The sequence below is a fragment of the Ruditapes philippinarum genome, unplaced genomic scaffold, assembly GCF_026571515.1.
Source record: "Ruditapes philippinarum isolate M1 unplaced genomic scaffold, ASM2657151v2 ctg3361_1_1_1_1, whole genome shotgun sequence".
Taxonomy (NCBI): domain Eukaryota; kingdom Metazoa; phylum Mollusca; class Bivalvia; order Venerida; family Veneridae; genus Ruditapes; species Ruditapes philippinarum.
In genome coordinates this window covers 21,287-48,688 of record NW_026859734.1, presented here as the reverse complement: position 1 = coordinate 48,688, position 27,402 = coordinate 21,287, and the positions used below count along the sequence as shown (strand labels likewise).

Here is a 27,402-nt window from a genome sequence, read left to right as displayed (position 1 = left end):
GCTAAAATCTAGAGATGTCATTATTTTCTAAATGTTTAGATCTCGAAATATTGTTTAATTGAACTTCAGTAGTCTAACCTTAACCATTGACAGTCTTGCCAATGATTGTACTTGAGTAGTCTGACCTTAGCTAATGACAGTGTTGCCAATTATTGTACTTGAGTAGTCTGACCTTAGCTAATGACAGTCTTGCCAATTATTGAACTTAAGTAGGCTGACCTTAGCTGATGACAGTCTTGCCAATTATTGAACTTAAGTAGTCTGACCTTAGCTAATGACAGTCTTGCCAGTTATTGAACTTAAGTAGTCTGACCTTAGCTAATGACAATCTTGCCAATTATTGTACTTGAGTAGTCTGATCTTAGCTAATGACAGTGTTGCCAATTATTGTACTTGAGTAGTCTGACCTTAGCTAATGACAGTCTTGCCAATTATTGAACTTGAGAAGTCCTGACCTTAGGTAAAATGACAGTGTTGCCAATTATTGTACTTGAGTAGTCTGAACCTTAGCTAATGACAGTCTTGCCAGATTATTAAACTTGAGTAGTCTGACCTTAGCTAATGACGAAGTCTTGCCAATTATTGAACTTTCAGTAGTCTAACCTTAACCATTGACAAGTCTTGCCAATGATTGGTACTTGAGTAGTCTGACCTTAGCTAATGACAGTGTTGCCAATTATTGAACTTGAGTAGTCTGACCTTAGCTAATGACAGTGTTGCCAATTATTGTACTTGAGTAGTCTGACCTTTACTAATGACGGTCTTGCCAATTATTGAACTTGAGTAGTCTGACCTTAACTAATGACGGTCTTGACAATTATTGTACTTGAGTAGCCTGACCTTAGCTAATGACAGTGTTGCCAATTATTGAACTTGAGTAGTCTGACCTTAACTAATGACAGTCTTGTCAATTATTGTACTTGAGTAGTCTGATCTTAGCTAATGACGGTCTTGCCAATTATTGAACTTGAGTAGTCTGACTTTAGCTAATGACGGTATTGCCAATTATTGAACTTGAGTAGTCTGACCATAGCTGATGACAGTCTTGTCAATTATTGTACTTGAGTAGTCTGATCTTAGCTGATGACAGTGTTGCCAATTATTGAACTTGAGTAGTCTGACCTTAGCTGATGACAGTGTTGCCAATTATTGAACTTGAGTAGTCTGACTTTAGCTAAATGACGTCTCTTGCCAATTATTGAACTTGAAGTAAGTCTGACTTTAGCTGATGACGCGTGCTTGCCAATTATTGAACTTGAGTAGTCTGACCATAGCTGATGAACAGTCTTGCAATAATTGACTTGAGTAGTCTGATCTTAGCTAATGACGTAGTGCTTGCCAATTATTGAACTTGAGTAGTCTGACTTTAGCTAATGACAGTCTTGCAATTATTGAACTTGAGTAGTCTGACCATAGCTGATTGACAGTCTTGCCAATTATTGAACTTGAGTAGTCTGATTCTTAGCTAATGACAGTCTTTAAGCCAATTATTGAACTTGAGTAGTCTGACCTTAGCTAGATGACAGTGTTGCCAATTATTGAACTTGAGTTAGTCTGACCTTAGCTAATGACAGTGGTTGCAATTATTGAACTTGAGTAGTCTGACCTTAGCTAATGACAGTCTTGCCAATTATTGAACTTGAGTAGTCTGACCTTAGCTAATGACAGTCTTGCCAATTATTGTACTTGAGTAGTCTGACCTTTGCTAATGACAGTGTTGTCAATTTTTGTACTTGAGTAGTCTGACCTTAGCTAATGATAGTTTTGCCAATGATTGTACTTGAGTAGTCTGACCTTAGCTAATGACAGTGTTGCCAATGATTATACTTGAGTAGTCTGACCTTAGCTAATGAAAGTCTTGCCAATTATTGTACTTGAGTAGTCTGACCTTAGCTAATGAAAGTCTTGCCAATTATTGTACTTGAGTAGTCTGACCTTAGCTAATGACAGTGTTGCCTAATTATTGAACTTCAGTTAGTCTGACCTTAGCTAATGACAGTGTTGCCAATTATTGAACTTTCAGTAGTCTGACCTTAGCTAATGACAGTGCTTGCCAATTATTGAACTTGAGTAAGTCTGATCTTAGCTAATGACAGTTGTTGCCAATTATTGAACTTCAGTAGTCTGACCTTAGCTAATGGACAGTCTTGCCAATTATTGAACTTGAGTAGTCTTACCTTAGCTGAATGACAGTCTTACCAATTATTGAACTTGAGTAGTCTGATCTTAGCTAATGACAGTCTTGCCAATCTATTGTACTTGAGTAGTCTGACCTTAGCTAATGACAGTGTTGCCCATTATTGTACTTGAGTAGTTCTGACCTTAGCTAATGACAGTCTTGCCAATTATTGTACTTGATGTAGTCTGACCTTAGCTAATGACAGTGTTGCCAATGATTATTACTTGAGTAGTCTGACCTTAGCTAATGAAAGTCTTTGCCAATTATTGTACTTGAGTAGTCTGACCTTAGCTAATGAAAGTCTTGCCAATTCATTGTACTTGAGTAGTCTGACCTTAGCTAATGACAGTGTTGCCAATTATTGAACTTGAGTAGTCTGACCTTAGCTAATGACAGTGTTGCCAATTATTGAACTTCAGTAGTCTGACCTTAGCTAATGACAGTCTTTGCCAATTATTGAACTTGAGTAGTCTGATCTTAGCTAATGACAGTGTTGCCAATTATTGAACTTCAGTAGTCTGACCTTAGCTAATGACAGTCTTGCCAATTATTGAACTTGAGTAGTCTGACCTTAGCTGATGACAGTCTTGCCAATTATTGAACTTGAGTAGTCTGATCTTAGCTAATGACAGTCTTGCCAATTATTGCTACTTGAGTAGTCTGACCTTAGCTAATGACAGTGTTGCCAATTATTGAACTTCAGTAGTCTGACCTTAGCTAATGACAGTGTTGCCAATTATTGAACTTCAGTAGTCTGACCTTAGCTCATGACAGTCTTGCCAATATATTGAACTTGAGTAGTCTGATCTAGCTAATGACAGTGTTGCCAATTATTGAACTTCAGTAGTCTGACCTTAGCTGATGACAGTCTTGCCAATTATTGAACTTGAGTAGTTCTGACCTTAGCTGATGACAGTCTTACCAATTATTGAACTTGAGTAGTCTGATCTTAGCTAATGACAGTCTTGCCAATTATTGTACTTGAGTAGTCTGACCTTAGCTAATGACAGTGTTGCCATTATTGAACTTGAGTAGTCTGACCTTAGCTGATGACAGTCTTACCAATTATTAACTTGAGTAGTCTGATCTTAGCTAATGACAGTCTTGCCAATTATTGAACTTGAGTAGTCTGACCTTAGCTAATGAAAGTCTTGCCAATTATTGAACTTGAGTAGTCTGATCTTAGCTAATGACAGTGTTGCCAATTATTGTACTTGAGTAGTCTGATCTTAGCTAATGACAGTCTTGCCAATTATTGAACTTGAGTAGTCTGACCTTAGCTAATGACAGTCTTGCCAATTATTGAACTTGAGTAGTCTGACCTTAGCTAATGACAGTCTTGCCAATTATTGTACTTGAGTAGTCTGACCTTAGCTAATGAACTTGAGTAGTCTGATCTTAGCTAATGACAGTCTTGCCAACTATTGAACTTAAGTAGTCTGACCTTAGCTAATGACAGTGTTGCCAATTATTGAACTTGAGTACTCTGATCTTAGCTAATGACAGTCTTGCCAATTATTGAACTTGAGTAGCCTGACCTTAGCTAATTACAGTGTTGCAAATTATTGAACCTGAGTAAGTCTGACCTTAGCTAATGACAGTCTTGTCAATTATTGAACTTGAGTAGTCTGACCTTAACTAATGACAGTGTTGCCAATTATTGAACTTGAGTAGTCTGACCTTAGCTGATGACAGTCTTGCCAATTATTGAACTTAAGTAGTCTGACCTTAGCTAATGACAGTCTTGCCAATTATTGAACTTAAGTAGTCTGACCTTAGCTGATGACAGTCTTGCCAATTATTGAACTTAAGTTACAAGTCTGACCTAAACTAAATGACAGCCTTGTTAATAATTGAATTTGATCTAACTAATACTCAGCCATTAAAGTGCAGGTCTAACTTCAAAATATTTACATTAAAAATGATAAGCTGGGTCAAAATAAGTTCAAAAGCGGTCATAAACCTTACAAAAAGATTAAAGATTTCGACTGTTCCTGAGCTAAACTATACTGCAATATTTTTTAAATTGTCATCCATGTCAAGGATCAGATTCTAACTTGTTTATATTTTAACATTAAGTATCAAAATAACAAATTAAATCTTTTATGTCATATTTGGTTTCATTAGCTGTTCATATAACAAATATTACAAAAAATTCTTAAAATTTAGGCTTTATTACATTATAAAATCTATGTAAAATTTAACCGCTATTTCAGGGATAATCAGAATTTATATGTTTTTTTAGCTTGACTATTTGATAAGAATAAGTAGAGCTATCCTAGTCACCTGAGCGTCGGCTCAGTGTCGGCGTAAGCGTAACCGTTTATGACACCTCAAATTTTTTTAAAGTCCATTGATAGGAGGAGGTAACTCTATTAAGCATTTTGACTGAATTATGCCCTTTTTCGACTTAGAATTTACGTTAAAGATTGCGTACTACCTAAAATATTTTCAAAGTCCATTGACACATGGCTTTGACACTTTGCACACTAATGTTCACCATCATGACCCCAACCTGCAGACAGGAGGAGGTAACTCTATTAAGCATTTTGACAGAATAAAGCCCCTTTTTTGACTTAGAATTTACGTTAAAGTTTGTGTACCACCTCAGATATTTTCATATTTTATTGACATCTTGCTTTGAAACAAGTTGAAATTCTATACACTTCTTTGAGAGCATTATTGGACTCTCTCCAAGGCATATAACTGTAACATGGATTTGTAAAAAAAAATTGGCCCTTTTGTGAACTAAAATGTTACATTATCAAGGCTTTTTTACTATCAAGCACTAAGAAATTTAGTCGAGCGTGCTGTCCTACTGACAGCTCTTGTTAAATGTCTATATTTTAAGATTATACAATTAATTGACTTTAAATATGTATAAAGTAAGTCAAGATACATTTACAAGTTCTGAGGTTTAAAACTAGATTATATCCAAAAAAAAATTAAGAATGAACTAAATTATGGACACTAAAATTGTTATATTATATATTGACCCACATTGTATATACGGTTTAAAACTGTTTGTCATTTTAAAACTTTTAAAATTGAATTTTTTAAAAATCCCTTTTTTTTAAAATTTACTCCATTTGATTACTTAAAAAATTAAAATTTTTTATTACCCTGGTTTTTCCATTTTATTACCCTAAATTTTCATATTAATGAGTAAATTGTCATATTTAAAATATTCACTTTTGTTTTTTTTCTTTCCCCTGCGGGAACCCTTTAAAGTGATTACCCCTAAAGGGTTTTCCCCACAAAAATTTTATAGAATAAAACCCAAAAATTTCCCCATTTTTTTTTATATTACTGCATTTTTGTAGGTTTTTTGGCAAATTTCATGATTTTTATATAGTTTTTTAATTCAGGGTTTATTCTTTTTGTAAAAAAAATCTCACTTTTTCCTCTAAATAAGGGAAGTTTGTGTATTATAAATTTCGTTAAAAGATTTTTAGATAGGTTTGTATCCAGGCCTTAAATACTAACCCCTTGGGGGCCTTGGGTTGCCATTAAGGGTTTATATGGGGCTTTATTATAAGCCCTTTGGGGCTCGGGCCACTAGGGTTTTACAGGAAAACAATCATTTATGTGGGCCAAACCTGTCAAAAAATTTCTTTTAAACTAATTTAACCTATACAGTTGTGTATATTTACAAAGACAGAAGGAGCCTTTACAATTTGCACTCCTTTGGTTTTTTAAACCCTGGATATTAGCCCCCTTGTCAAATTTTTAACCATCGTTAATAGAGCGGTAATTTGCCTTTGATTAGCTTTTTTATACAATGTCGCTTACGCAAGGTTGTGACAATTACTGTTACTATGTTTAAATGCATGGTTAAATTGTTAATTTCCTGCAGATTTTTTTTATTTATCAGTAACTCAATATTATATCAGCGTAATTTATTTTGTTTAATATTTCAGTTATGTAAGTATGGTCGGCAAAACAAGAGAGAGTATTATTACACTTTGGGTTTCCATGGCGATGCTGAATTTGTTGCTCAGAATGATGGCAATAATACAAATGTGTTGATCTATTATGATGGATTTAGGTAAAAAAATGTGCCGGGTCATGACAAAACCAACATAATGTGTTTGCGACCAGCATGGATCCAGACCAGCCTGCGCATCTTCGCAGTCTGATCAGGATCCATGCTGTTCGCTATCAGTTTCTCTACTTGTAATAGGGTTTTTAAGCGAACAACATGGATCCTGATCAGACTGCACGGATGCGCAGGCTGGTCTGGATCCATGCTGGTCGCAAACCCATTATGTGGGTTTTGTCATGATGCGACTCAAATTTTTATTTTCATTTTCAAAGTCTAGCATTGTTTGTTTAATTTAACAGAACAGAACAGAGTATATAATTGGCATTAAATTTGAACCATATTTATACCCATACTAATATAATTATACATTGTTTAAACACATATTTAAGTCAGTGAAGTAAAAGTGTTTCTTGAATTTCTATATTTTCAGGTCCATGAAAGGTAAACAGACGTATGTTAGACTAATCTGTGACAGGGAGAGATTACTACCAGATCAGGCAAGGTTCACTGTGCTCAAAGATATGAAAGGTCTAGGAAATGTGGTAAGTCTCCTTAGTTTATACAGAAATTATTTCAGTTCGATTGTCTAGGAAGCTATAAGCTTATAGACACACTTTCGAATCCTTTCCTGGAACCAACCAGTACTGAGCAATAAGTATACAAAGTGTTTTGCTCAAGGAAACAACAACTTGTGCTTGACATGGTTTAAACCTATGCTGCTAGCGATCATTAGATCAGTAGTCTGATGTCTTGACCACTCAGTCATGCCACCACTAAGTCTCCGAAAGGGAGGTTCAAAAGCCTAAAAACATCAAGAGTGTAGGACATTAAAGCCCTAGCCGACAAAATCCCTCCCGTAATTTAAGGACAGGAAAGCTTGTGTCCGGGAGGACTTTTGTCCATTTCCCAAGCATCAAAGTTGAATTTCTTACATAGATCAACTACGGCACTTTAAACAGAAAGATATGCAAATGAATATTAAGAAAAATATACTCAGAAATAAATGTAAAATGTAAAATGTAAAAATGTATTTTTGTGCTATTCTTATCCTGATTTGAGTGTAAAGTATTGCAATGCTTTTCAATTTTGGGTCATTTTAGGCAAATGGAATTATTATTCTGCAAAAACCTAGGTAGATTCACTTTAGCAATGTATATCAGAGCATTTAGACACAGAGCATTTAGACACAGAGCATTTAGACTTGTCCTATACTGTGAGTACCTTAAGTCCCATTAACAATTTTCTGCCAGAAATCATCATTATAAAATAACCATCAACTTGAAGGGAAAATAATATGAATTGCAAGCGACAGAAACTTATGACATGTATTCACTTTATATAAAAATGTTAAGAAATGTTAAAAATGATGGTAGAAAATGCACAAGTTTAAAAAAAGTCTTATTTCAAACCAAAATCATTATTTGTTCACCAAAACCCAATTTCGATTTTTCTATTTTTAGCTCGACTATTCGAAGAATATGAGAGCTATTGTAGTCGCCCCGGCATCGGCGTCAGCGTCCGCGTCGGCGTCTGCGTTGGTTAAAGTTTTTTGTAAAGTCAAATATCTCAATTATTACTTGAGATATTCAATTGAAACTTACAATACTTATTTATAGTAACAAGGTACATCAGATTGACAAGTTGGATAACTCTGCCTACAATATTGACAGAATTATGCCCCTTTTTAACTTAGAAATTTTGGTTAAAGTTTTTTGTAAAGTCAAATATCTCAATGATTGCTTGAGATATTCAATTGAAACTTACAATACTTATTTATAGTAACAAGGTACATCAGATTGACAAGTTGGATAACTCTGCCTACAATATTGACAGAATTACGCCCCTTTTAACTTAGAAATTTTGGTTAATGTTTTTTGTAAAGTCAAATATCTCAATTATTGCTTGAGATATTCAATTGAAACTTACAATACTTATTTATAGTGACAAGGTACATCAGATTGACAAGTTGGATAACTCTGCCTACAATATTGACAGAATTATGCCCCTTTGGAACTTAGAAATTTTGGTTAAAGTTTTTTTGTAAAGTCAAATATCTCAATGATTGCTTGAAATTTAAAATACTTATTTATAGTGACAATGTACATCTGTTTGCAAAATTGCATAACTCTGCCTAAAATATTTGCAGAATTATTTGCCCCTTTGAAACTTAGAAATTTTGGTAAAAGATTAAAGGTCTTCAAAGATATTTACTTGAAACTTTACACATGCACTTAGGGTCATAATTGGAGGGTCATGATTGTATGTCACTGACCAAGTTCCATAACTCTATCTTGCATTAAGGCTGATTCATATCCCCTTTTCTACTTAGTCTTTTGGTTAATGTTTACATGCAAGTTTTACATATCTCAATAACTATTAAAGATATTTATTTAAAACTTCACATATGCATTTAGGGTCATAATTGTAGGTCACTGACAAAGATCCATAATTCTATCTTGCATTTAGGCTGATTTTTCTCCCCTTTTTCAACTTAGAAATTCATGGTAAAGTTTTGCTTGTAAGCTGTTATCTCAATAACTACTGAAAGGTTTGTGCCTTTTTTGGGACAATTTTATGCATTCATAATAATAAAGCAGTGATTTACTTGATAAAACATCTTAATAACAAGCCTTTGTACCTTTTCTGTCAAATTTATTTATTCATAGGTAATTAGTATTATTATACTCAATAAAACACCCTTGTGACATTACTGTATAATTAGACTCTCTCTTAGGCCTATAACATGAATTTATAAAAAAAAATTAGCCCTTTTGTGAACTTAAAAAATTTAACATTATCAAGGCTCTTTTATTATCAAGCACTTAGAATAGTCGAGCGTGCTGTCCTACCGACAGCTCTTGTTGATTTTTGTAATGAACAAAACAATGCTGTATACCTATAAAATTATATCTGTTTAAGCCTGCTGGTGTCAGTTACCTATGCGGACATACTTACAAAATGGTACTTAATATGTGACTTTTCCTTTGATCTTTTTAGCCATTTTTAGTCACACAAGGCTTAAAAAAAGACACACAAGTAAAAACGGAATGAATAGGATCAAAGAGAATTTACTGTTACCCATTGTTCTCCAAGTCACACAAATACCTCAGGGTTTGTACGACCATTGCAAACCAAGATCAGGACTGGCACATCCATGTCTTCTGCGTGATCATGGCCTTGTTCACAATTCAATCAGTATATACTGTATTGTTTCCATTTAATATCCCTGGAGTCTTGCATTTTTTTTTTCAAAAGTTGGGCGTTTATTAGAACTATAATAATGTGCTTTAAAATATTTTTTATTAGGGACAATTCAATTATAAAAAATCATTATTCATTAATATGATCGAATATATAATACAGGACTTTATGTTTTAATGATTTTACATTACTCAGTGGATTGCCATTAATTGTTATTTTTTAAGATAAAAATATTTGAATATTTTCAATTGTTCTTTCATTATGAATTATAAAGTGAGATTTTTTCTTCCATAAAATGTGGGGCAAGGGGGTGGGGGGTGGGGGGGGGTGGAGGGAACGCTAATTAAAGGAAACAATATGGTATGTTGAAATTTCACCTTAAAATGGTGAACCAGGTTTTGTCCGCATGAAGGATGGGCAAGTTAGTTTAAGATATTTTGGATAAGACTTAAGGTTCAAAGAATATTTCAGAATACATCTAGAAAGTGTATAAAGCATGGCATGTTTTTTTTATTTATAAATTAAAAATTTATCACAGTTTTAGGACTGGTTTATCACTCAATTTTTTTTTATAAACTTTGATGTTTGATAAATTAAATAAGTTAGATCAGTTTTACTTTGAGAGCTTAAAATTATTTTTGGTTAATGTCATTTTTTTTAAAAACAAAGCACTGGTACCTTTAAAGTTATGCCAATCTGCAATTTTTGCGCAAGTATTTATCATATTTTATGACTTATTTTGTAAGTGCTTTGCCTTGAGACAAGAGGCTTTTAAAAGCTTTTATATATGACTGTGCTTTACTTTATATAGAATAAGTTTTGATTTAGGATCATAATGTCCTTCACTTGCTGATTTATTAACTTTTTCTTTAGCTGATGTAATTGTCAGTATTCACTTAAAGGCCCATAATGCCTCAAAAAATAAATTATATAAATTCATTTTTCAAAAGCTTTTTTTTTTTTTAATTTTTGTAACTTATTAGTTCTCATTGACAAATTTAACTTGATCCACTTTTTTCATCTGTTGCTTTTTGGCAATAAGTACAATAATAGTACATTGGTATTTTGTATGTAAGTCAAAATACTATTTTCTTTACATTTTTTTTCTTTTATGATAAATTATTTGGCATTAATCTTTACTCTCTTCATGTTACATTAGCATCATCTAAAGCCATTATTAAAACATTATAAAATTTATGTTTGCCCTTTCTAAAGAAGTAAACATTTATTTGTTTCTGAGGCATAATGTGCCTTTAAGGTATGGTTTCACCGAATTTTTATTCAAATGGAGAAAAATACAGGGTAAAGTAATAAATATTCAGTGTTTGAAACAGATTTTCACCTCATTTGATAAAACCATGACCTGTGCATAATTAATTGAGCATCTGATATATAAAAAAAATGCCATATAATTATCCAAGTATTTTGCATTAAACATATATTAAAAAATATGATGGTCAATAAAAGCCTTATTCATTTGTTTATATAGATGAATTTTAAATTCCTTAAAAACATTTTTAAAATGGTCATGCTTAGAAAAATTCTAACTGTTGAAATAGTATGTGGCCTTATAGCTGTATAAAACGTTTAACCGTTGGTACTGATAATTTTGTTGTTGAGATTTTCAACATTAACTCTGTTTATTTATGCCAAGACATTTTCTTGTTTGTATTTTATTATACTCAAAATGATTACAATACATATCCGTTACGATATGGTCATACCATATGCGTCAAGATCAGAAAATATATCCTGTTGAGTGCAACTTAAAGTTTTCATATCTTGTTATAAAAAAGATTAACTTAAAATCAATTATCAAATACTATCATTGAATTTTTAGCTCACCTGTCACAAAGTGACAGGGTGAGCTTTTGTGATCGAATTTCGTCCGGCGTCCGTCCGTCCGTCCGTCGTCCGTCCGTAAACTTTTGCTTTAAATGACATCTCCTCATAAACCACTGAGCCAATTTCATCCAAACTTCACAGGAATGTTCCTTTGGTGGTCACCTTTAAAAATTGTTCAAAGAATTTAATTCCATGCAGAACTCTGGTTGCCATGGCAACCGAAAGAAAAATCTTTAAATATCTTCTTTTAAACAACCCTAAGAGTTAGAGCTTAGATATTTGGCATGAAACATCTTCTAGTGAGTGTCTACCAAGTTTGTTCAAATAAAAGCCCTGGGGTCAAAATTGGCCCCGCCCCAGGGGGTCATTGATTTTCCCTATATGCATATAGTAAAAACTTAAAAAATCTTCTTTTAAAGAACCCAAAGAGCTAGAGCTAAGATATTTGGCATGAAACATCTTCTAGTGAGTGTCTACCAAGTTTGTTCAAATAAAAGCCCTTGGGTCAAAATTGGCCCCGCCCCGGGGGGTCATTGATTTTCCCTATATGCATATAGTAAAAACTTAAAAAAACTTCTTTTAAAGAACCATAAGAGCTAGAGCTTAGATATTTGGCATGAAACATCTTCTAGTGAATGTCTACCAAGTTTGTTCAAATTAAAGCCATGCGGTCAAAATTGGCCCCGCCCCAGGGGGTCATAGATTTTCCCTATATGCATATAGTAAAAACTTAAAAAATCTTCTTTTAAAGAACCATAAGAGCTAGAGCTTAGATATTTGGCATGAAACATCTTCTAGTGAATGTCTACCATGTTTGTTCAAATAAAAGCCCTGGGGTCAAAATTGACCCCGCCCCAGGGGGTCATAGATTTTCCCTATATGCATATAGTAAAAACTTTAAAAAATCTTCTTTTAAAGAACCCAAAGAGCTAGAGCTAAGATATTTAGCATGAAACATCTTCTAATGAGTGTCTACCAAGTTTGTTCAAATAAAAGCCCTGGGGTCAAAATTGGCCCCGCCCCAGGGGGTCATTGATTTTCCCTATATGCATGCATATAGTAAAAACTTAAAAAATCTTCTTTTAAAGAACTCAAAGAGCTAGAGCTAAGATATTTGGCATGAAACATCTTCTAGTGAGTGTCTACCAAGTATGTTCAAATAAAAGCCATGCGGTCAAAATTGGCCCCGCATAGGGGGGTCATTGATTTTCCCTATATGCATATAGTAAAAACTTAAAAAAACTTCTTTTAAAGAACCATAAGAGCTAGAGCTTAGATATTTGGCATGAAACATCTTCTAGTGAATGTCTACCAAGTTTGTTCAAACAAAAGCCATGCGGTCAAAATTGGCCCCGCCCCAGGGGGTCATTGATTTTCCCTATATGCATATAGTAAAAACTTAAAAAATCTTCTTTAAAAGAACCATAAGAGCTAGAGCTTAGATATTTGGCATGAAACATCTTCTAGTGAATGTCTACCAAGTTTGTTCAAATAAAAGCCCTGGGGTCAAAATTGACCCCGCCCCAGGGGGTCATAGATTTTCCCTATATGCATATAGTAAAAACTTAAAAAAATCTTCTTTTAAAGAACCCAAAGAGCTAGAGCTAAGATATTTAGCATGAAACATCTTCTAATGAGTGTCTACCAAGTTTGTTCAAATAAAAGCCCTGGGGTCAAAATTGGCCCCGCCCAGGGGGTCATTGATTTTCCCTATATGCATATAGTAAAAACTTAAAAAATCTTCTTTTAAAGAACTCAAAGAGCTAGAGCTAAGAAATTTAGCATGAAACATGTTCTAATGGGTGTCTACCAAGTATGTTCAAATAAAAGCCCTGGGGTCAAAACTGGCCCCGCCCGGGGGGGGGGGGGTCATTGATTTTCCTTATAAGTGTAAAGCAAAAACTTAAAAATCTTCTTTGAAAAAACCCAAATAGCTAGAGTTTAGATATTAAGCATGAAACATCTTTAAGTAAATATCTACAAAGTTTGTTCAAATAAAAGCCCGGGGGTCAAAACTGGCCCTGCCCCAGGGGTGTCATTGTTTTTTACTATATGTGTATAGTAAAAACTTTAAAAATCTTCTTTTAAAAAACCCAATGAGCTAGAACTTAGATGTTTAGCATGAAACATCTTCTTATGGGTGTCTACCAAGTCTGTTCAAATAAACAAATATAAACCCTTTGGTAAAAATTGGCCTGGGGGGGGGGGGGGGGCTATATACAGGTGAGCGACCTCAGGGCCATCATGGCCCTCTTGTCTAACTGGTGTTTACCTAAAAACTGACCATACCGGTTTAAATGGATAATTGTGACACCATGGTAACAAAAAACACAGTGACCAATCTACATTTCTTTTCATTGGCATGTTTCCTTCCAGTAGGATATTACTTCTGTCATTTGAAAGTTCTAAACAAGAATATATCAATAATTTGTTTTGTTTTTATCATTTCTGAAAACATAGGGAAATTGTATCTTCAAATTTAGATCCATTGCAAGAGCTTACAAGTGAAATAAATGATTTATTTCATCTTTACATGTAGTAACTTATTCTAGACACTGTTTGATAATGATTATATCACGACAGGCAAGTGGTTCAAGTATGTGTTAATCTACTCTCTCTTTTTTTGCAATGTTTGATAATGTGCACTAGATATTTTGCAAGGTTGAATATTGCACATTGATTATTTTTTTCAAGGTTGAATATTGTGCATTAGTTTTTATTTCAAAGTTGAATATTGTAAGTCAGTCTTTTTTTTCAAAGTTGAATATTGTATCCAAGGTTAAGTATTGTAAGTCAAGTTTTTTTTTCAAGGTTGAATAGTATACATTAATTAGGTGGAATTTTTTTCAAGGTTGAATACTGTACATTTATTATTTGGGATTTTTTTTCAAGATTGAATATTGTACATCAATTATTTTTTTTTTCAAGGTTGAATATTGTAAATTAATTTTTTTTTTTCAAGGTTATATATCATACATTAATTAGTTTTTTTCAAGGTTGAATATTGTATATTGGTGTTTTTTTCAAGGTTGAATTATTGTACATTGGTGTTTTGATTATTGTACTGTACAGTAATTGATTATTTTTTACGGAAGAATGTTGTACAGTAAAAAGTTATTTTTCACGGTTGAATATTGAACATTAATTAGTTATTTTTCAAGGTTGAATATTGAACATTAATAAGTTATTTTTTAAGGTTGAATATTGAACATCAATTTTTTTTTTTTCAAGGTTGAATATTGTAAATTAATTAGTTTTAAGGTTATATATCATATATTAATTAGTTTTTTCAAGGTTGAATATGGTATATTAGTGTGTTTTTTTTTTATTTCAAGGTAATTAGTTATTTTTCAAGGATGAATGTTGTACAGTAATTAGTTATTTTTCAAGGTCGCTATTTTTTCAAGGATATAAAAGGTATGTCAACTTTGATTTTATTATATAAGTTGTGTTGTTGAAATATTTTAGTATGCAACATTAGAGCATGTAAGCTGTTGTCCGGATGGATACCTTCAAATGGAAGACACTGACCAAGATGAACACCTGTCCAATTTTACCACAAACAATAGATCAAATAACACTGAGTCAGGTAAGTTAAAGCTGAAAAAGTAAACTTTCCATTTGTTTAGATACTTTTAAACAATTTTAATGCTGAAGAAAATATTGACTTACTTTTCTAACTTGCCAGCAGTAACAGTGTCATGCCAGCTATATAACTATGTAGTCTGACCAGGCACTTTTTGATATTTTTGTCCTTTGGGTTCATTTACTGTTGAATTTGATTGCCCATATATTATGTTTCTTTTAGAAACTTATGTTTTGCAAATAAAACTTTAAATAACAGCAATGAAAATGTTTAACTGTTCGGTAATGTTTTTTATTTTTTTTAATTATTAATTATTTTATCTTTAAACACTGGTAGATATAAAACCATGTGGTCAAACTTAGATAATTATGTAAAATATGTGTCTTGTATTTAAGTCACTCTTTATCTGTATCAAGGTTAGATCAATGAAATCATGACAGCCTTGACTTTAAAGGAACTCAACTCAGATGTCCATAAAATTTGATTTTTTAAAACAATCAGGTGAAACAATTAAAATGGAAAAATTTGCAAATTAAGAAATTCACTCAGAATTTTATTGAAAATCATTAGTTTATGCAATTCTCAATAGCCCAATATGAGTGAAAAGCGTTGCAACGCTTTTGATTTTTGGGTCAATTTACACAATGAAAATTGGCATTCTGGAAAAAACAGGATAAAGTAATGATCTGAAAATTTGCACACAAACCTTCATCAAATGGTAGACAAATTTTGGAAAATTATTTCCAGTTCTGTTATGTAAAAAAATCAAAGCACAGAAGGCGCTGAATTTGTTTGGGTCTCAGAATGTCAGAAAGGTGAAGGTTGTGAGATTATAAACCAATTTGTTTTTGTATAGTGCCACCAATGCTTTCCAGTGTTTTAACTGTAGTTATATGGCTATAAGACTAATTGCAACACTGATAGTCAATTCAATGTTTATTTGACTTAAACAAAAATAGTTGCATTAACTGGGAATTGAACTCCAGACCTCTCGATTCATAAGCGAGCGTGCAAACCTTTCGGCCACGGTGAAGTTATATGTTAACGGCCTGAAGAAAACCATATTATTCTAAATGAGGGTTTGTAACTCTTATTATTTCGACGCTAAACCTGTTGTCTAACACAGATGTAAATAATCATGGAGCTTACTGAAAGCATGTACATCTATAAAGAATGAAACAATATTAGAAATCTTCGACCATTCGGGAACTACTTTGCTTGAAAATTAATGCGCCTGTCAAATGACAATCTTTACGCATGGATCTCCCCTGAATTTTTCGGCGTGAGGGTACATATAAAGGGAAGTGACCGCTTCAAAAAAGTGGACTACTTTAGGCATTTGCAATTAACAGCATTAGGCTCTGAAATTTCGCTACCATTATTTGTTTGGTCTGACGACCCAAACAAATAAATACTCAGTGGAGTCCCTTTAAAATCAAAGATCTGATCACAGATATTTTGTATGGCTTGTGTATTAGTTTAAGCAAGCTAGGTTTTATTGTCATCATTTTATCATGCTTCATACTAATTCACTGAGAGAGATAAAGTAATAAAGTTATATTATCATGTATATTTAAAGCTGCATGCCTCCAGATGAACCAAAATTAATATTTCAAGAAAATCAAACTTGAGAAAAATATACTAAAATCTTAAGAAATGTAAAAAGATTCAAGATTTGAGTAATAATTTACATGTTTTCTGCGATTAATGACTTATTTTGCTGTACATTTATCACCATATTTCTACTGTATGACCATTACACAGTAATCTGGTAATTTACATGGATTGTAATGTGTTCTTTGTTCAATAGACTAAGTCTGTAATCAAGAATATTTGGGTTTTGTTCCAGCTCTAAATCTGTATGTACCAACAAACTTTTACAGTTACAGCTTTGAAAATAAATGAAACAGGTTGAATAATCTATTGTGACGATAGTAAAATTTGTTTGTACTAGGGATGGCAACGAGTAACCGGTTAACCGAGTACTCGATTGATATTCGATTACTCGGAAAAAATATATAATTCATATTTTTACCATTAAGAAGAATTGGTGTGTCCAATTAGTTCAGAAATTCGGAGATATGCATGTATCTTCATTAAATACCTGTTAAATGTAATCAAAACATCCTTGCAGAGGTGCGAAAATGATAGGCGATCAACAGTTGACACCCGCACCTGTGTCGCTTATGTCATCCAGCTCTTATGATATTCAGTAACAGTTTGTAGCGGAAGTAACTATTTTGAAAATAAAAAAAGGCCGATAAGGATAACTAGTATTTAGACACCTTTTTAAACTTTGTTGCCGCCGATCAGTCTATATTATTTCAAGATGCAATTGGATTCATTAAAACGTTGTAAAATATGATGTTGTTTAATTTGTCTCCCGTGCAGTCCTATTTATAGTTACGAATTCTATTAATTTAAATAGAAAACGAAAGTAGCATGCGGACGGTGTTGATATTATGAGATCATTGGAAATCATCCGAGTAACCGAGTACTCGATCGGAAAAATGACCGAGTACTCGAGTATTGATTTTTGTATTCGTTGCCATCCCTAGTTTGTACCTATGGATTTGCTGGGAAAAACTCATATTTGCTGAGTTTTTGGGATAATGTCTATTCACAATGATTTACTTCAAAATATGTACTAAAAACTTTCATGAAAATTAGCATGAATCTGGAGGCATAATTGCACACATACCTCTTTTGTTTTTCTTTAGAAAGGTTGAAGATATTTAGTAATTAGATTAAAGCATATAAAATGCATATCACTGTAAGGAAGTAGTGCTGAAAGAGAACTTGTTTGACATTCAGGTAGCTCAACATAAATAAACTCAGAGTTTTGACTTCCATGTGAAATAATAAATCAATACAGCAGTACTAATTGCCAAAGACATTTAATGAGAAATTGCAACAGAACACCATGAATAAATGTTTTAGAGAAATAGAAATAATGGTACTTTAAGGCTTAATGGGCCTTTAAACATCCATGACTGTATTGTTAAATCTATATTTTGTGTTGTCTTTAAATTACATTGTACCATTATGTTTTTTATATACAAGTTACAGAAATACAACAGTTACCCTCCTTTATGTTTCTCTCTCCTTACTAATGAGATTATTTAATTTCCAGATCAAACTTTTCAGTTATGAGTTATCACAAGAGTAATCTCCCTTTTTTGATGAAGCAATGCCACTACAATTATTTCCCTGTAACTGATATTTATATCATACTGCATGACATCAGTTGTCCCCCTTTTCTTGATATTCAGATTTATGCAGTATGTACTACAACAGTTACTTCCCCTTAATTTATGAGCATATTTGCACAAAAGTTGTACAAGAGTTATCTTACATTTAAATTTTTAAATATTTTAGCTCTTTAGAATTACTCCCCACTATTATTATGATTTCAATATTGTAACAATCAAGATTTTACCTCTCTGAATGTTTTCTATATCAATGTTTCGTTGCTTGGCTTAGAATTGAAATGTTGCGATACCACTTTTTAAAAATTGCTTTCTCGAATCTATAGATGACACAAAGATAAGATACTGATAAAAAAATTTAATAACTATTTCCCATTATTTTGAAAAAAATGTACCATTAAGTTAATGATAAAATTCAGAGACACAACAAACATTTCTTAAAAAAAACAACAACAAAAAACCAAAAAAAAACCAACTGATTTATTAGATATGACAGAACTATAAATAGAACTTCTTTACAAACTTTGTTTTATATAATAATTATTTTAATCTGATATTTTAGTTGTAACTGCAAGAATTACCACTTGGGATCTTGCAGAACTGTCAGGATTTACCTCCCTTTATTTTATTCTATATTTAGATGTTGCAGTGCTGCAGGATGACAAAGTTGCTACAGACAGAACAAAGGTGATGATCATAGTTGGCGTAAATGTTGGCATTATTTTTGTTGCTGGATTCATCGGGTTTATGTGTTACAACAAGAGATCCCATATTGACTTTTATAGCAAACTTCCAGGTGAGTGAATCTTTTTTGTCTTTTTGATTGGGTTTCACATCAAGCCAAGACAGTATAGGTCATATGATGACTTTTCAGCTTAACTGGTGGAGGAAGACCCCAGGTGCACCTCTGTACATTATCTCAGGCACAATTGCAAACAGGCACCTGAGTAACTTTTTCACATGAAAGGATGAAAAGACGCTTTTGTGGCTCACTGCGGTGAGAGGCATGTGGTTTAAAGTCAACATTTCATTAATACTTAACACTTGGCCGTGGAATTAGGGTTATATGTACATTTAACCTGCTGAACTTGCAGCAAGCTTGCTGAGTGTTGATGGTTCTTAACTTAGGTGCCTGTAAAATGCGCTTGAAATAATGCCAGTAGGGCACAGTGAGGTCTTACTCCACCAGAAAAGCTAGAAAAATGCCATGTGACCTTGACAGTGTTTGAAATGTTTGCAACAGCAATACCAAGTAGCTGTGTATAATTATGATTATACGAAGTACCAAGCATGTACAATGCCTTTTATGAATGGTGTGCATGTTTAATGTAAAGTGGATTAAGTGCTGAACCAAAAAAGAGTTGAAAATTTAATACAGGCAAGAACTATTGGAAAGCCTGTGAGTAACAGGTAGGAATGTGACACTAATGGCTGAAAAAAAATAGTAGGTATAATTATATGACAAGTGGTATACAATAAGTTTAAGAGCAATGCCAAGCCTGTCACACATACTGGTGCTAGGCAGTTTGGTTGGCTTGTACATGACACTGTTGTAGACATTTTCAGAATATTTTAGCGTGTAAATAAAAAAAATGGTCTGAAATTATATATAGTTGACAGATCAAAAATTCAAAGACTGGAAATGAAAATCAATACATAAATTCAGAGGAGGAAAGATTTAAACAGTTATGATATTGCTAGCTGGCATGGTTCTATAGTGTGTGGATCATTGAAATTCTTGATTTTCAAGTATGACACACTGATATTGTGATGACGTGCATTTACACATGCAATGATTGTGAACAGATAACCGTTTCATCTCAACATAGAAAAAAAAAGATCTGTGGATATCTAATTAAGGCAAATGTTCATTCATAAGTATCTCAGGGTTTTTATGATGTTAAATTATTAAAGATTATTATTTAAAGGTCAATGATCTACTGTAATAATTCCTGATCACTCCCCTTCTCTTACTGTTGCAGGGATTTGGTGAAAATCCTGCAATAACTTGTGAAAATCCTGCCACAACCTGTCTAGAAATCCAGTAAAATCGCTACCCCACTCTGGAATAGGCAATACCCCTTGTCAACATTTTGCAATCGCCCCTCTACATTAAAATAGTAAGTTAAAATATCTAGATCCGGGTTCACTGGTGTCCATAAATATAAGATTTCAGCTGGCAGTGATATTTCAAATAACTTGCTAAACATGTCACGTTAATTGTCATCGGACAAAAGCTGCTCAATAATCTCTGTCTGCAGAGATGATTTCCTTTTTTATCAAAGTATCAGAAGTGTTTGATATATTAGAAAAAAAGTCAAAAGATGTTAAGAGTAATATTTATGATCCTTTCAGATTTTCATGCTAAATGTGGCAAAATGTTTATCAAGTGTGCATGTCGGTTAGATAATAAAACATATCTGAACCAGTTTGAACTGTATTTTCAGTTCAAAAAGGGGAAAACATAGATTGATAATCCCCTGCAGTTTGTTTGAAGGTCAAAATTAAAGTGGTGCAAAAAAGTAATATTGTATAACTTGAAAGTGTTTTCCCAGAACATACAAAAAAGGAATGAAGTGTTAAAATAAATTATGATCTTCTTTTAGGAAGTTACTTTACTTTAAATCAGACTTGTCATTGATTCGGTGCGATGCATATCAAGAATATACATTGTATTGACAAATTTCGACAAAACACCAATATATCAATAATTGCTTATAATTACTTTTCTATAATTCACTTTCATATCAGCTAAAGTGATTTCAGTAAAATACATGTTCTGTTCATAGAATTATGATGTCTCTTGTTTATAAATGCCTATTGCACGAATTTGTCCTTACATCACTGCTATGACATATTTCCATTTCATACTGAACAACAGCATTATATATATAAGTGTAAGACATGGATACCTAGTTCTGTAAATGTTTTAGGTGAAATTTCATAAATTTTTGACATTTAATTAGTTTCTGAAGTCAAAATTAGCAATTTTTTTCAAACGCATAATGGTTACTTTTTGAAAAAAATATCAACGATACATCAAAATTGTTTTTAACGATGAAAGCTCTATTTATTAAACCATACAAATTTCACTGTGTCTTAGACTTTAATTAAATTATTGTCAATGACTGTGATTACTGCCAGCATTTAAAGCACATAATTATATCACACATACTACAATAGATTTTTTAGATTGTTCATTTTCATATTTGGTATTTCAAGGAGTTCGTACTGTACCAGATCCAACACTGTGGCATCTAGATGATGATGAACAAGTCGGTTCAGGCCGGATCAGTTCCGCTGCCCACCCAGGTCGTATGTTGTCATCTTCAGTTAAATCTGATTTCAGAGATGGGGCTCCAAGTACTAAAAGGAAGTCAGTGTGTTTTCCTGTCCTGGAGCATTGTGGGATACCAGAAGATTGTTTGTCTTTAGGTCAAAGGTCAGTGCTGGTGATTTTTTGAAAAACAACATATCTGTAAAATCTTGAATGCATGCTTATAACCATTCTGATTCCTGCTACTGATAAAGGGAAGCAAATGCAAATTCTTTTTAGATCACTTCAACATAATAGTAGATGATGGCCCTTTGTTTTTTGAGACAGAGAAATACACTTATGCGCTCAATTCCTATACTACATTTCTTAATTGCCTTTCACTTGGCTTTAACAGAAGCAGCATTAGCAAGAGCTCTGGCTTTTATTGTTCACTCGGATGTCTTGCAAACATTTTTTGCAGAATTACGAACCTTTGTGTCTTTTTTACATACTAAACTAAAATGAAAGTGTCTAGGGTAATTATTTTACAGACTTGGTGGGAGTATATTTGGCGACACTTATATAGCTAAATGGACGGGTATCACTGTATCTGTAAAACGTATCACACTGAGTGTTCATAAATACCAGATTGATAAGGAAAACATAGGGCAGCTAAAAGCTCAAGTTTCCTTCCTCAGGTAAGATTTCTACTGTTTGTCTGTATGGTATTTATATTAACACACATAACATACCAAAGGGACTATATAGAAATGCCTCTATTCTAACTCTTTTGCTATTGTTCTTATTTCTAGTAAATGGGCAAATGTATAAAAGTTTACTACTATTTGTTTAAAACCTTATTGCAAGAATGAAAATCTTTTGTGTATGGTAATAATATACCCACGAAACATACGGATAGGCTATATTAAGAATGCCACTAGCTATTTAAAACTCTTTTTTGTTTCTTAACAGTACTGTAACGATGGACACAACTGAATGTTTAATTGCTATTTGTTCAAAATATAATTGGAAGAATTAAAATCTTTCAATATTATTAACTTTATAATGTTATTGTTGGCTAGAAACAATTTCTTTTTCTTTAACATTTTTGCCACTTATTAAATAATTCCATTTTATTATCCAAACCAACTTCAGTCAAAGATGTTGGTTGGATATGAATCAAATTCAGCAATACATGTAGTTCTAGTTATCAATGTTCAAGGGAGGAATATGATTGAATAAAGGGGGATAATTTATAGGGAGAGAATTTAAAGGGAGGTAATTGAGATGAAGTTATATATAAAGGGAGATAATTTATTGTTTTTTTTTCAGTCAGCAGAGACATAGAAATATAGTTGCTCTACTAGGATACTGTGCCGAGTCCACGCACCCATATATTATATCTGAATATATAACTGGACAAATTCTGAAAGATTTCATCAAAACAGCTGGAGAACAATTAACATGGCCTCATAGAGTTAAAATTGTAAGTTTATCAAATCAATTAGCCTTACAGCATTCTCTATTGAACTTGAATTAGTGTTACAATTCTCAAATGGTAGTTTAGCCTAAAAAGTTTCTAAGAAAGTTCACTTAGCATTTAAATTTGCTAATGAACTTGAATTTTCCTTTAGATTTTTTTATCAACTTGGATTAGCCTTTAATACCTTAATAAGCTACTATTGCCATTTAAATTTGCTAATGAATTCTTACAATATTCAGTGATGAGCTCTGACTTAATGCAAACAGGTCTTACATTATGTCCCTAACTTTTTCCAGTTATCACAAGTGGCTGACGGTATGGCCTTCCTACATTCAACCCAACCTCCTATACTCCATAGAGATCTTCGTTGTGGAAATTTGTTTATCACAAACAATGACGTTGTCAAGGTATGTAGGTTCAAATTTGTTATTCGATTCCATCTGTAAGTAGTCATTACTTGAACATATCACATGGGCAACTCTATATAGATGTGTGAAGGCATCAACCTTCAAGCTAAAATTGGAAACATTGCAGTCTCTGTTCTCCCTAAGCTTCGTCACTCTCAATATGTTTGTATGGCATTGAAATGTGATCTTATATGTGATTTATTTATTTATATGATACTGAGACTTTACTTCAGATACATGTACATGATTTTGGTAGATACATGTATGTGACTTTGGCATTGTTGACTATGCTACTGACTTTATTTTAGATATGTTACTGTGATATTGTGTTCATTAATTTTAGATATGTGATAGCTGTAAAAAGATGCCCCGTACTTCACTTCAGTGTTGTTATATTTTTCTGGTCCTTCGGGATCATTGATGCCAGCATTATTAAGTGTTGAGAATAGAGTACCACTCAAACCGGTGCTAGGGGGCATGAGGGATGTTAATCATTATCCCTTGTGTACAGACTCAATCAAACCGAGTCTGCTATTTTCATGTAATTCTGTTGTGATTAATGCTTCTGAGGGATCACTTTGTTTCCAGATTTTGGTATTGGGTTTACTTTAAGACTGATTTTATTTTAGATATGTGACTTTGGCATTGTTGACTACCGGCATGTTACTGACTTTATTTCAGATCTGTGTTTCAACAATAAGACTGACTTTATTTCAGATATGTGACTTTGGCATTGTGAATATAACACAACCTTTGAGGACAGGCTGTCAACTAGAGGACTGCTGTTGTAAGTTAAAAAAAAAGTATTTACGTTGGAAGTTATCTTTGAATTTGAGACAGTCCAGATTTCAATATCAAAATACAAAAATTGAGCTACCAATTCCAGTATAGAGCCAGGTCAGGCTGCATCAATGTGCAGATTGGCCTGGCTCTATACTGGTGGCAAATACTGAACACTTCTAGTTCCAGAAGGTTGAGGGTTAATTAATTAATAGGATGGAGACATCATAGTGGACAATGTTTAAGTTGTATGAAAATACAGATAGAAAAAAATACAATATTTCAGGATTTTACACCAGACAGAGTCTGAAACTTTCGACAAGGGGTTATGTGTAATCCAGAGGAGGTTTGGAATTTTACTTGTTTTCCAGATGAGGTCTTGTGAAAAATTGAAAAAAGGGAACGAAAAATGTTCCGTCATAAGTTTATGATGCACATACCTATTTGCTCCTCTTTACTTATTTATATCTGTATGCATACTACAGTCATGTATATAACATGAATTCACATTCTTTCCTGAACCTTTTTTTTTTCTTAAATTTTTCCAGGTCAAGGTCTGTATAGTGCCTGTCCACCATGGATAGGTTGGACTGCACCAGAAGTGTTGGAACATCCCAACTCTCAGGAGAACGAGGGGTATATTACCACAGCAGCAGACGTGTATTCCTACGCTGTGGTCATGTGGGAACTTGTTTTATGTGATGATCCATATGAGGAGATGAATACTGCTCAAGAGGTCTGATACCATTATGTAAAGTGATCATACCTGATCATTAATCTGCTAAATTTATTACATAGAATTTTCCAGCGTCCATTTTTATTCCCCATCAGATAATTGTAGAGGGGCCTATATTGGAATCATTATGTACACTTGCTCCATCAGTCTGTTTGTAAGTCTGTCCTTCTACACGGTGTGATCTCTATAAATCCTTTACCTCTTAAACCTTTTTTCTTTGAAATTGGCTAAAATAACTGTATACCCAACAAGGCAATATGCAGAACTTATGCTCCAGCTGTGCCTTCTTCAGGTCCAGGTCACTCGTGAAGGTAAAAGGTCAAATAAATTTGTGTCAGTCCTACACCCCTTGAAGAATTCTCTAGTGTCCACCCTAACAAGGTGATGTGCAGAACTCCTGCTGCCACATGTCAACTTGAAGGTCAAAGGTCAAGACAAATCAGATGGTGCAAAGTTAAGGGTTAACATCAGTTGTTTTTGTTTTTAGTTAAAACATCTTTGTTTGAGCTCAGTTGTAATGGAAACTTTAAATTAGCCGCGCCATGACAAAACCAACATAGTACGCATACGCGCAATCTGATCAGGATCCATGCTGTTCGCTATCAGTTTCTCTACTTGCTATAGGGTTTGTAAGCAAACAACATGGATCCTGATCAGACTGTGCCAATGCGCAGGCTGGTCTGGATCCATGCTTGTCGCAAACCCATTATGTTGGTTTTGTCATGACGCGGCTCAAATCTTATTTGATTCAGTCCCTGGTCAGTATCTTGGAAATTACACCAGTGCTGGTGTGTTATCAGACATGATCGTCACCCCAGTACGGCTCAAGTCCATGATCCTGGGGTTGAGAGGTAGACACCTGAACCACTTAGCCACAGCACTGACACATATTACATGTGATTGACTTCACTGACCTAGCTGTATTCAGTCCTTTAGCATTGAAAGATTTGAAATAAAATGCTTCTTTCCTTTAAAGGTGATTGATTATGTAACATCAGGTGGTAGACCAGAAGTGCCACAAGGTACCAAAATACTGAGGCCATACAACTTGCTAATGACAAAATGTTGGGACAGTACTGTCGCTGAAAGACCAAGCTTTAAACAGGTAAGATTTTTACTTTTTTTTAATGAAATATTCCCTTTCCGTCTCCTGTTGTTTAGTTTAAAATAAATTAAGTAACCAACAGTACATAGCGTGTTCAGACTACACGAATGTGCAGGCTGACCTGACCTGTCCCTATACTGGTGGCAAAGGCTAATCATGTTTTGGTACCAGCATTATTATACTAACGTATCATTGCTATCTGTTAGAAAAAGCTTTTAGAAAGAGTTAATAAAATGATATCGAACTGTCATTGCGCGGAAAAGTAATTTTCATGACATCATTAATTTTGGTTTATTTTGAGATCATTTCTGTGACATCATATGGCGATAAAAATTTATTTCCCAATTTTGTGCTCAGGCTCTCAACCAGCGCAGGCTCTCAACCAGCGCAAACAGGATGTTTCGGCCCCTAACCAAATCATCCCCATTGCAAAAATGTGCCCCTAAGACATATCGGCCATTTTTCGGTCTTTTCATTATGTTAGTTCTTGGGACCAAAGTGACCCAAAGTCTCAAAAATCTCAACCACTTGGAAGCTTCTGTTCATATTGACTTGCATAATTATTGTCCTAATATATTGTTATTGTTTGGTAGGCAAATGACAGAAAGCAGAATATGTTCTGGTGTATTTTTTTTCACCTGTCAAATGAATTACCTTAGACAATGATTTACAATTTTGAAACCAGATGTTTTGCCCACACATATTTAGTTTTAATGCAACTCAAAATCTTACTTGCCTTTCCTGTTTCTGGAAATTTTTAAACAGTTGTAAAGTATGACACCTGCATTATTTTTACACAAATATTTAAAGGAACATGCCCATATATATTTAAGTTGTTTTTTAAAGGTTGTGTTTCACAGTTTGTCTCATTGAAACATTTTTTGTTACTTGTTTAATCATATTGATAACTCTATGAATTAGGCATTTACCCACAAACAGAGAAGAAATAATCATAGGTTATACCTTTATTTTATTTTAGATAACTGTTCAACTAAAGGAAATTCTACATCAAGCCAAAATGTTTCAGAAAGATTTAAGTCAGCGTAGCAATAGAAGACGAACAAGCTCCAAATCAATGCGTGTAAGTTTTACGGAAAATAATGAAAATGCCTAGTTGCATGAAATACTTTAGATCTGTGTATGGGATGTGACAAGGCAATCAAACTGATGTGTGAGATATAGGATTAAGAATAAATGCCAGAAAAAAAAAAACAACAGAAGAGTATAATAGACAATATGCATGGACTTTAAAAATGTCCTTGGTGCAACGAGAACAGCTAGCATTCGTGCAGTCAGCAAAAGGGGAGTGACTTCTGTCGTGTTCATTAATTTGTCTGTAATTATGATTATATTCGTACATAACATTTAAATAAAAAGTGACTGAACAAAAAAAAAAAATGACTGCATATCCTGCAAGGTTTTTACAGTGCATGGAAAATTGCTAAAGAATTATGATAACAGTTAGAAGGTACTAGTAGTCTATTAATATTTTCATCTTCCATGATTATTGAACTATTGAAACAAATGGAGGAAAAATGCAAAGGGGAAGTAACTTGTGATAAACCAGCAG

General features: G+C 33.4%; 1 protein-coding gene across 1 annotated transcript in view; it reads left to right on the top strand.

Annotated features, from left to right (window-relative positions):
- LOC132757707 (inactive tyrosine-protein kinase 7-like) overlaps positions 1 to 27,052 on the top strand; it is a 32,453-nt gene extending 5,401 nt beyond the window's left edge. The window contains exons 3-14 of the mRNA XM_060749063.1: positions 6,100 to 6,227; positions 6,655 to 6,766; positions 14,739 to 14,859; positions 18,706 to 18,861; positions 21,288 to 21,507; positions 21,873 to 22,019; positions 22,654 to 22,807; positions 23,101 to 23,211; positions 23,929 to 23,998; positions 24,540 to 24,727; positions 25,704 to 25,832; positions 26,812 to 27,052. Of these exons, the coding sequence (XP_060605046.1) occupies positions 6,100 to 6,227; positions 6,655 to 6,766; positions 14,739 to 14,859; positions 18,706 to 18,861; positions 21,288 to 21,507; positions 21,873 to 22,019; positions 22,654 to 22,807; positions 23,101 to 23,211; positions 23,929 to 23,998; positions 24,540 to 24,727; positions 25,704 to 25,832; positions 26,812 to 26,946 (1,671 nt within the window). The 3' untranslated portion in view covers positions 26,947 to 27,052. The remainder of the gene's footprint in view (positions 1 to 6,099; positions 6,228 to 6,654; positions 6,767 to 14,738; positions 14,860 to 18,705; positions 18,862 to 21,287; positions 21,508 to 21,872; positions 22,020 to 22,653; positions 22,808 to 23,100; positions 23,212 to 23,928; positions 23,999 to 24,539; positions 24,728 to 25,703; positions 25,833 to 26,811) is intronic.
- The last annotated feature ends 350 nt before the right edge of the window (positions 27,053 to 27,402 follow it).